We start from the raw sequence: 12,531 nt of genomic DNA on the forward strand, positions 1-12,531 counted from the left end.
AGTAATGAAGTTACCATGACAACGTACCTGTGAAAGCCCTAGGTATATTGACACTGTTTCTGAGACATAGAGAAATCTGCCGTCATTGGAGAGAGCAAACCCAAAACCATCCAGAGACTGTGAAAGAAAGGAGAAAAAATATTGGTCAGATTTTCCTTCAGTGATTAAACATAACTTATTTCTTGAGTATCATTATTGGTTGTATCTTGATGTTCCAGCAGAGTGCTAGAAAAGGATGAACTATGTCAGAAAAATATACTGTAATAGGCCTAATAGGCAGACCCATCATATGACGTCACAGATGTATGCAAGCATAAGGTACACCCGGCATGCGGTCTGAGTTCATTGGGCTGAAATGTCAACACAAGGTGATGTCACAAAGAGTGCAGTGTCATCATATATATGAATGGTGATGCAACATGCGTGTGATGGAACCTTGTGTGACATCGCTAACATTATGACAATGCAAAATGCCACTACTTACAGACCAAATCTGGAAATCCGAAGACTAACATTCGCACTGAGAATTGGCACAGAAATAATGGATATATTACAAAACATACAGATGGTCCACTTCTTCATTTAATTAGCACAGTTAACATTTCCTGTACTTCTATAACAATATGATCTATGTGAGTGAATGTCCTTCAGATTCATTTCTATGACGCAATGGCGGCTTTATGAGAAACTTATGAGAAACTCAGGGGTAAATTCTCCCTTATTAGCAGTACAACTGTTAAGTGTTTACTCGTGAAAGTTCATAAAATCAGCAAATGTATCAAAATTAACATTAAAAAGGGTATTTATTTTTTTATTTTTTTTAAATAGTGTATTCATTCATATGTTTTTATTCAAATAGAATCTGAAAGCTGGTAAATATTTCAAAACATGGTATCATAACACTAAAATAGATACAAATTAATGGAATGTAGATAACACACCCATGAAATAACAGCTGTGTATTTATTTATTTATTTGATTGGTGTTTTACCCCATACTCAAGAATATTTCACTTATACCACGGCGGCCAGCATTATGGTGGGTGGAAACCGAGCACAACCCGGGGGAAACCCACAACCATCCGCAGGTTGCTGGCAGACCTTCCCATGTACGGAACAGCTGTGTACCAAAATGTATTAAACAGATGCCCCCAATAATACAGTTTTTGTGTCTCATAACTACAGTAAATCCCAGTATGGAATTTTTTCACCAACTCCATTAGTACAAAAGTGTAATAAGCTGGGGACAAATTATGTGAAGTTATATATACATGATTTCAGTCTATATTAAAATCTGAAATATTTTTACGTGATTTTTTACCAGCTTGGTGCTGGGGGTACATGAGTGTGACTTCATGATATTATAGGCCTCTTATTGTTTTGTCGTTAAAAAAAATTTAGAAGTGATACATTGCGCAGTGAAAAGGAATGCTGCTATGACATGATTCTTACACAATTTTGTACAGAAATTTGTACATATTATGATATAGTCTATATCAAGTTCAAGTTCAAGTTTACTGGCAGTTATGGTCAGTTTGTCCACACACCCAGCTGTACATCTACAGGTAACCATGGTAACAGATCTCCCTTGGGGTGGTCACTGTCTCACACCAACAAACCTCTCCAACACACTCCAATTAGTCAAATGCTAATTTCTAGCTATTTCCGCATTGCTCTTTTGTATGAACGTACTGGATGACCCCTAGTGTGCAGGCGGATGCATTGACGAGGCTTTCTCGGGACCTTGATATGCTTTATCTTCAAGTAAACTATTAGAAGTGGCCCGTCTCAATGTCAACACTTAGTACAAAACTGGCTGACACCATGCCATGCCCAGCTGCCTACATCAAAGCCTGCCTTCCCTCAGTCCCATAAGCTGTCTAAAACCCGCTGATGCTACCATAATTACCCAGGGCCAAAATGGACCCAATCCGCTCCATCTGCCCAACAACTTTGTCAATATTTGCTCTCCATTTGTCATAATCTCAAAACAGGCCTATTTACACGAAGACTGCGCCGTTTGGGGAAGGCTACACCTGGGCAGGATTACAACAACATCACAGCTACTGTGAAGAAGTATGAGTAGCTCCTGCTAGGTATTAGTCTTTCCACAGGCAGACTTAACGAACTTCACTTCACAGGTAGCCTACAGCTAGCCACAGGTGGCTGGCCAGGTAAACAGAAAGAAATTACACCTCAATACTATAGCGTTATTCAGCAAGGAAAACAGTTTTGTGACTGTTTATAATGTTTTGAATTTTTGCTACAACAAATATTCTACAGGTAAATAAATGCTGATTTATGAACAAGAGACTATTAAAGCTTTCAGGCCAAAAAAAACAAAAAAAAAAAAAAAAACGAAAAAACAACCACAGAAAAAAAACCTTAATAATCACTCTTTTCTAAGTTCCGAAGTTCTCCATTAAAGTTGTTTGCACCCAACTCATGTTAAGAGTTCAATTAATATGTCTGAGATAACAAGTTTGATTCCTTCCTGGTAGATGTGAAGACTAAACACTGCCAGTGAGGAGGGCATAGTAAAGTAGCCTGTTTTTCTGAAAACTTCTACAGGAAGAGAACAGATTTTTTTTCTCTCCAAAGGCCATCAATAACATCTCTGACTTGTAGGCCAAGTGGAGAACTCTTGCAGTCCACCAGTTACCTCCCTGTAATCTGTCAGCCTCGCAAGCCATCCATCAGCGGTCTCGAAACTGACCATGTAGAAAACAAATTCCTCCAGTCATCAATAACAGAACTAACGACAAACGCCATACTGAATATTTCATGTCGCTTCGATTTAACGGCAGACCCAGACTGAAATGGCGGCTATAAATTTCTTTAAAGTTTTTGCTCTGATAGGAAGTAATTTGGTGTGTTGGAGTGGCATGATTGATGAATGCTACCCTCCATAATTCAACCAATCCTGTTTATTGCCCAGAAACTCCGAACAAGACAGGAATATTTTACGCCACTTAAGTAAGGAGTTAATACAGTTTAGGGTCGATGTGCCTACATAAGGTTCGCGAAGTAGACATCATCGTACAGTTTGTTCTTACCCTAAAGACTTCAAGTCAATCCTCCAGTGGACGACATTACAACGTTCAAGGGAGTTAATCCACTGACTATCGCGTTATCTCCGGATAATGACGTTGGCACTCAACATATCCAAATTACTTAGTGTTTTGATCTGTCTTAGACACTGAGTTAGTTTGGGTTTATATCCCAGAAGTCTGCCATTTTCTCTAGACCATATTAGATTCTCCCCAGATCATGCTCCGATTGGTTCAACTCTCCAGGCTATCATAAATAGCCTATTTGTCGGCTTGACGCTTCAATTATTCTGAGAACATGACAAAAAGCCTTTGTTTGTGCCCATGGGTCTTGATGAGATTAAATATTTGGATGATGGACTGTGGAGGAAGGTGTCAAACTGGATGAGCTATCGTCACATTGATGACACTTGTTTGAACCAATATACTCCTTCACCAACCGCAAACTCTGGAACGAAACCTGACTGGAAAGGCCGATGGCGTACAGCCCGTAAAAACCCTCATTTGTCTTGTGTATTATTTTCACTTATCATCGAGTGTCAGCGGACTAGCTGGTTAGCCTGCCTTTCCTTGCTGGCCAGGCCCTGCATCGCCGCGGTGACAGTGCGCCCATGGGAGCCAGGGATGGATGAGCTTGCCACCCATCCTGTGATGACGGCCCACTCTAAATGAACTGCTCTGTCAGCGAATTAACTAAACCCTTGACCTCTGCTCACATTGCCTTTAACATGTCTCTTCTTTTCCACAAAATTTATCTTCTTGAGGAATTGGAGATCAGATCAAATCAAACAAAACAGGCCATGATACCTTACACCACATCAAGTGTCCAATAAAACGACACTGATGTGATAAAACTTTGATCATGTGGTCACTCTCAACTGGCCAGCTAAGAGCGCAGACAATTAAAGTTTCATGCTAATTGTAGAAAGCTCTCAGACATGTGTGTTCACTCCTGATGGTTACAACACATACATTAAACAACAAAAATGTTGTGAATACTTGACAAATCCACAATAATTAACATTTGATTACAATTTGATGGAAGTATAGCCCCATGATAAGGCCACATCTATATTTTCAACTTTAACCTGAATATTCTCTGAGAAATAAAAACAAACAAAAACAGTAGTAGGCACTAATTAATACGGCTAAATGCAACATCTTTGAAACAGACATTCATATACCAGCCGTCAACCGAATTCTGGGTAAATAATAAGCACATCACGAGGGTCTTAAAGACGCCAATTTTGATGATTTTGTCATAAGAGATTAATCAAAACTGACAAAAAAAGGCACTATAAGGCAAATGAATCAATCAGAATCAAGCAACATGTGCCACTTGAAAAATCCTTAATTCAAGTGAAATACAGTGCCTCAAATTATTGCCTTTCAGTGTTAAACTGACCCTAAAGTTATAATGCAACCCGCTTCATAAATTTTAGAAATTTTATTACCCATTTCGAAGGCGCAGACATTGCTGACAGATTGTGAAAGGTAATTATCTGGGACTAAAATCACAGCAAATATTTGTTAGCATTTGCACTGATCCATTCTTTGCCAAAAATATTGCCTTTTTGAGGTGCAAGTCTGCCTCTGTAGTGTACGTACTACATATAATTTGATTACTCTCATCTTTGATAATTTTAAATATCAAAGGGAGCCATTAGACTTATTTCTGCTCCATTCATAGACAGCCTACATGTACATGAACTACAGTTCTGTACTTGGTCTACAAATTTGCATTAAAATGCATTTTAAATTGCAAATTAAGGTAATGAAATATTACGTTTGAAGTCCTACCCTTCAAACGAACCTTAAAACATTTTTCTATTAAAGATGAATAAACAGAATCTGGCAAAGCGAGGAAGCTTTAATGCTCAGTTTCAGAATATCGGGTGATGTATAAAATTTGGCAGTTATCAGTTTGGAGCAAAAATGGTAAAATAAAATTTAAAATTGTATGATCTATATTTTTGGGATCATTTCCCAAGTGTATCATGAAGATGAAGCACGTTTCTTTGATCCGATTTCACTCGAAACAGATTTCAATCAAATCAAAAGTAGTCTGCATTTATTTATAAATCAATGAAAGCGATAATCATTTTAATTTTATGGTGTCATGGAAAGTGTAAGAAAACAGAAGTTACGATTTCAGAAATTGACAGACATGACAAGCAGTTTGGAAAGCCAAAAAAACGAGGAATACTTGGCCCATGTTTGGCCATTGGGATCTCAAACTATAATGTACAGACACTGTGACATGACTCCAATAATTGTACATAATTGCAACAAATTTACTTTTGAACTTTTATGTTGTAAAGAAGTTAAGTTTGGCAAAAAATTGTTGAGATAAAACCTCAACAAATCATGGGAAAAAAAGGAGCAAAGTAAAGCTGAAATTGGCAAAAACTTTGCTGAGTTATCGTGTAAAGAGATCGGGGAGTTCTCGAAGAAATTCAGTTAATAAAAGTTCATGGGAGGTATTAGAACGGCCTCTCCCGAGACTCGAAGCTGCCTCGCCGACACAGCTGCAGTATGATGGAGCACCTCGCGGGGCCGCCTTACTTTCGCATTTTTCACCGGCAAACTTACAGTGGCCATTCTCTGAGGGGTTCACGCAATTCCAGGCTGATAGAGGATGACTAGCTCCGGGACCAAGGGTATAGTGTGCTCAACCATTTGTTGTGCAAACTTCAATTAAACCTATAAGGCTAATATGGAAATTGTTCCTTGCAACTCCCTGCACACTAGGTCACATGGCAAATAACGAAAAAATGAGGCAAGGGCACAAGGGCACGACACCGATGAAGAAATTATTGCCCTGGCAAATGTGATCCCATTGTTGACGACATCAAACCATATTTCACGTTGCAGGTCCCTGTTTGTCCAGCGAGCCTGAACAAATGGATCGTACTGTCAGGGGAAATGAGAAATCCTTCAGATGGTCTTCATATGGGGTGTAATGATAGCAGACCACTTGAGGAAATACAAGCCAAGTACAAATTTATATTTGTCAGCGCAGCAGGCCTACAGTGTAGGCAATCTATTGTTGTCAGATTGAATAATAAATGATGCGCTCAAATTTGATTATGTCTCTCATTACGGCAGGTCTCCTTGGAGTCAATCAATCAACAATTTAATACTGATGCTATTCACACTTCGCTGGAATGTTATTAATCCATTAGTTGACAGCCATCAAAGCATCGCCAGCCACTGATCACTGCCCATTCACATCGCGCCCAGAAAACCTGCCCAATATTGGGGGTGCAAGTAAAGAGCCATCAACACCCAATCAACTCCTGTAACAGATTCCACTTACTATCTGATCATCATCAATCTGCTCCCTTCTCTGCCCATTTTCTACACGGATCTCTTGTAAAACATCAGTCAAGAATGAAATTCTAGCTTTAACCCAGGTAACTTTATAGCCATGAGCCACCCTTGACATTCAGCACCCTTACGCCACAACTACAAGGGTGATCAGAAATCTACAAAATAACAACATTTACAACATCAACCTAATTTTGATCATTATTAATGAAATATTGATGTCATTGACAGAATACAACAGAACGGCCTCGATCATATTCAGGACAAAGTGGGCCAATATGGTCTTGCTGCATGGGCCAGTTTCATCTCACCCAGCCAATACTGTATGATCCTTACCGAATGCACGTGAGATAGGGCCAATACTGAGTGACCCTCTACCGAATGCACGTGAAATAGGGCCAATACTGTATGACCATGTACCGAATGCACTTGAAATAGGGCCAATACTGTATGACCATGTACCGAATGCACTTGAAATAGGGCCAACACTGTATGACCATGTACCGAATGCACGTGAGATAGGGCCAATACTGAGTGACCCTCTACCGAATGCACGTGAAATAGGGCCAATACTGTATGGCCATGTACCGAATGCACTTGAAATAGGGCCAATACTGTATGACCATGTACCGAATGCACTTGAAATAGGGCCAACACTGTATGACCATGTACCGAATGCACGTGAGATAGGGCCAATACTGAGTGACCCTCTACCGAATGCACGTGAAATAGGGCCAATACTGTATGACCATGTACCGAATGCACTTGAAATAGGGCCAATACTGTATGACCATGTACCAAATGCACTTGAAATAGGGCCAACACTGTATGACCATGTACCGAATGCACGTGAAATAGGGCCAACACTGTATGACCATGTACCGAATGCACGTGAAATAGGGCCAATACTGTATGACCATGTACTGAATGCACGTGAGATAGGGCCAATACTGTATGACCATGTACCGAATGCACGTGAGATAGGGCCAATACTGTATGACCATGTACCGAATGCACGTGAAATAGGGCCAACACTGTATGCCCATGTACCGAATGCACGTGAAATAGGGCCAATACTGTATGACCATGTACCGAATGCACGTGAGATAGGGCCAATACTGTATGACCCTGTACCAAATGCACGTGAGATAGGGCCAATACTGTATGACCCTGTACCGAATGCACGTGAGATAGGGCCAACACTGTATGACCCTGTACCAAATGCATGTGAGATAGGGCCAATACTGTATGCCCCTGTACCAAATGCACATAAGACAGGGCCAATACTATATGACACTGTACTGAATGCAGGTGAGACAGGGCCAATACTGTATGACACTGTACCAAATGCATGTGACATAGGGCCAATGCTGTATGGCCATGTAACAAATGCACGTGACATAGGGCCAATGCTGTATGGCCATGTAACAAATGCACATGAGATAGGGCCAATGCTGTATGCTCTATAACAAATCACATGATTTCCTGGGGAAAATAAATAATGGGAAAGATGAAAATTTATTATCACCTAGTTTTCATTCATAGTTTTATGCTATTGTTATTAACCAATGATTTTCACCTTGGCTCATTTAGGTCCAGTATATAAAACTCCAATCAAATAAATTGATAATTTAGTCAATTATCGGTCCTCAATTTGCCCTATTGGCCTACAACAATATATACTTTAGAGATGCCAGAAAATCATATTATTATGAGAAAATAGGCCTTTAGCTTTTATAAGTTTATTGAACAGCACCATGTATACAACACTGTGCGGGACAATAATGTTCATAAGGGAGAAAATTGTATATGCTATTGTAATAAAGGAGAGAACACAGACAAGTAACTTAAACAAAAAAAAAATACCAATTTTCTGTAAATTACAAAGAACAGCTTTCAGTAAGTATTAGACTTGCACTTATTTATAGTGTTATTGTTGTTACTGTAGAAAAATGATTCTAAATTTGACCAGCATCATAAATTTTGGTAACTGCTCTTCCAGTGTTGAACAGTAACACGAGCACATATTAAATGTCTTTGCTGTCATCTTTTTTCTAAACTTCCCACAATTTCCATTTTTTTACGTTCACCATCATTTCTCCAAATTGTGTGTACTTTTACCCTAATAATCTCTCAAGTCTACACAAAAGCACTTAATCTTAAATTTGCAACTGATTAATATTTACTGAGGCAAACTGCATATATAAAATTGCCTTTTCACATCATATACAAAAATGATGATAAGCTTCCATAGTTTTGTACATGTACCTTTAGAAGAGGGATGATATGTTAATACTTAACCTACATCAATGAACTTATGACATGCCGTCAATAAGTTCATCTACAAATCACGTTATTTATGATGTTTATTTACAGGCACATTAAAAATGCACGTCCATGTTTTTCCGAGCAACAGAAGCTGGTGTAACTTCTAAAACAACTGTTTCTAAGATAGACAAGAGAGAATTGTTAGAAGCACACAGATTTAAAGTAATCTATCACCACGACAACAATACCTCTTATGTGTACATCTCAAAGTCATTAAGTAAGGAATGCTCATTTATTTCATACGGTAACCATGTAGCTTAAAGAAAATTACTGCTTGTCGATTTTATCAATGGCATGATCTAAGCAGGGTCACTGTTTGAAGGAGGGATGTATGCCGAAGGTCACAAGGTCACAAATAAGCTCAAACGCTTAATTCTCAATAGCTATGACATGTCCCAGGCCCTACAGGATTTTGTGTCATCTAGCATTCGGGCAGAAAATTCAGTGGAATCCTTAGGCAAAGCCATTCATTAGGTAAAGATAGGTGGACCCTGACCTTGTTAGGCAATACAACCCAATGTAAATCTGTCACTAAAGTTCCTTACGTATGCTAGAAGCATTTGAAAGCAGCGGAAAGGTTAAAATACATCATTTCTTGATCACCACAAAGTTTTTTCACACATTTTTTTTTTTGCTTACATAGCTTTACACAAAAATAACAGATCTTTCTCTTTTTTTTTTCTAAGGTAGAGAAATAAGAAACTCACCACAGATTTACAAATATAGTTAAAACTGTGCAAGTTACACCTGTGTTTAAAATCAGCCACATTAATGGCTAAAAATAATTCCAGATTTGGTGCTATATAGGAGGCAAAAATGTGTTTTCTCAGTTAAGAATCACTATGAAAAAAAAAAAAAACAGAAAAAATGCTAAAAGAATTCTAAGCAAATTTGGAGTGGAGTTGTCTCTCTGGAGATAGCCTGATTCCACATACATTTACACCAAGTCAATGTTATGCACTTCTACATGTAGACAAGAATCTACATAAATTGTCCACCGAAGCAATGAAGTCAAATACTGAAAATATCCACTACACCTTCCAAAACAACCCAAAAACATTCGTCTTTCAAAAATCCGCTAGTTTCTGAAATCCACGTGAGCACCTGCATGTATCTCTAAAAAAATCCACTAGTTTACAAACATCACATTACAAAATAAAGACAGAAATTATTTTTGAACTTTACTGAATCCTGAGAACCTAGCAAGGAAAATGTATGAAATCCAACAACTCTAAAAAGAATTCGTTCTGTGTGTGTGGTTTTTTTTCCCTCCATCTTTTACGTAACACGTTGACATAAGACACATGTGACATAATTTATAATATTTTCTCATTACTGACACAGAGTTGGTTCACAGGATCAGCTATAACTTCATGAAAACTTATTTTTTCATCACTATTCACCCCAATTACATGAAAATGCGAGGATAACACTGAATCAATCAACTTTAATTGACTCTGTTATCACACCTTTAATTAAATCAGCAGGAGCAAACATCAAAATATTATGTAAACGATGTACAGCTGCTTTTGCTAAGGCATTTATTACGGGTAATAACAATGAGAGTTGTGATCTAATCACAGGCTATTAAGACAGAAAAAAAAAGAGCCAACCGTTGGCTGTGTTAGGGGTCTGGTGTCTATGGCCATTTTACTTGTCACTGGTAACTAGATCAAAATGAGCAGGGCTCTAAAGCTACAAGCCCCCCTACCCCGTGATAGGGCAGTCAAACCCCTAGTTAATGCCCCTTAATACCACCAAACCCTGCCTGCCAAGTCCGTCCTTCAATTGGCTTACTTGTGTAATTGGATTTGCAGAGCAGAGGTGGGGATTACTTTCAGCGACCAGTCCACCTGTTTACGCAGACCAAAAAGATGATTTGCTGCTTATGAATTTAATTTTGTCATGATAGTGTCGCCGGTGCAGATTGAATCTGAAAGTGCTTTTGCCAATATTCACTCAACCTTGCAAATTGAAGGACATCTGGTTGAGACAAAAGGTGAAGAAAAAAAAAGTGTTGAAAATTTCTACATGCAATCAAACGGCAATAAATCACAGGCCTCATCAAGGTTTCCTCCTGGAGTTCCCCCAGTCACAATCAGCCGCAGTAATAAATGAAACTCCCACTTTATTGAAACCAACCTCCAAATGACTTTCTCTCAATCTATACAATCAGTGAGAACTGTAGCAAAAGCGATGAGAAGGAAAAAAAAAAAAAAATGAGCGGCGAGGGTCTGGTAGAAATAGCATGGCATGAAGATTGGTTTGAACGGAGCAGGAAGGCGTTAGGCACAGTGATGAGTGAAAATCATCCGGAGACGTTCTATACCTCTCCCATTGATTATACCACACCGGCACCGACACAATCCCCACAATAGCCATGGTGCTATAAAGCCATAGCCGACATGTAAACCACACGGCCTCACATGGCCTTACACTAGCGGCGACAGGAACAATAACTCTTACAACACTGGTAATAACCGCGTAACTAATCCTGATGCTGTATCATTACCATATCCATAGCGCACTCACACCACATTAATCACGGCTGACAGCCTAAGAAGTCTTAGCCACTTCAAGCCAGCTCGAAGCCATTCAATTCAAACAGTCAGCAACATTTTAAAAGTAACCAACAGAGTAAGCAAATGTAAGATGCTTATATCTCTTTTCTCTTTTCTTTTTCTCTCTTTTTTGGAGTCGCACAAAAAATTATCAGCAATACTAATTTATGTAATTTTATGTCATCAGAGTATCAGAGCACTTTTACCTGAATACAGCAGTAAACGGACGTAGAACAAAACAAAAACTAACCCTGCTCCGATTCACAGACCATTCTGTTTGAAGCATATTCTCACTATAACCCATGAATAATCTACATGTAGATTAAGTTGAACAAAACAAAAATTTAAAAAATGACTAAGGCACAGTTCAAATTTTGATGGTCATGAATCATTGAAAGCATGGTGTGTGTTCAAACCAGCGGCCAAAGGAGATGCATACAGAAGTTGTAATGTAGCAGGACTGCAGGCTACTTTAAGAAAACTTTCTAAAGTCCACTAATATTGAATACTGTAATCTCTATTTTTGGAAATGACAATGTTTAAGTTAAAACATCCAAACGTGCCATTATTTAAGAGAAAATTAAAGTCACCAAAAAAAAAAAGAAAGTATTTACGAACTGTCATGAAGCACCGCACAGGTGTCACCATGCGGAAAATGTGCTCTTCTTCCAGCACCTTTGGAAGCAGGTGACTAACAGTAAACAAACACCCCCCACCCACACACCTGTGCTGGTTTATCGTTAAAAGGACAACGCCGATTCATCAAGCTAATCAATTCTAACAAGCAACTGTCATTTCTTTTGCTCTATTATTCCTGGTTTTCAATGATAAACGTTCCGCAGGAATTTGCAGCATTTTATTTACTGTCACGCACTGAGATGGTACGGCCAGATCTCCGTGTTTACACATGGATTGACTCTCCTCTTTTACCCAGAATCCCACTCAACAACACTCCTGTAGCCTTCACAACAAAACTTTCACACTCTCCATTGACCTGGAAAATCAAAGCTTATTTCTCAGGGAAGAAAAATATACATTTTTAGGCAACTCCAATTTTAATTTGCCACTCTGAAATAGAAACTCCACATACTTATTTTATTCGACCACCATGGTTTAATGATTTTCCAGTTTTTCTAGGTTTTATGACCATGTAAACATGTCTTCAACACAAGAAATCGGCAAGATAACAAAAATTTTCCACAAATTTGATGTTTTTATTTTTATACCCTACTCCAGCATGGAAAAATGATTTATTCTACCCAT

General features: G+C 38.7%; 1 protein-coding gene across 1 annotated transcript in view; it reads right to left on the reverse strand.

Annotated features, from left to right (window-relative positions):
• The window catches only part of LOC135466666 (protein trachealess-like), a 60,408-nt gene that overhangs the window by 11,476 nt on the left and 36,401 nt on the right, over positions 1-12,531 (reverse strand). Inside the window, exon 5 of the mRNA XM_064744291.1 lies at positions 28-117. Within this exon, the coding sequence (XP_064600361.1) occupies positions 28-117 (90 nt within the window). The remainder of the gene's footprint in view (positions 1-27; positions 118-12,531) is intronic.

This window comes from Liolophura sinensis, chromosome 6 (genome assembly GCF_032854445.1).
Source record: "Liolophura sinensis isolate JHLJ2023 chromosome 6, CUHK_Ljap_v2, whole genome shotgun sequence".
NCBI lineage: Eukaryota > Metazoa > Mollusca > Polyplacophora > Chitonida > Chitonidae > Liolophura > Liolophura sinensis.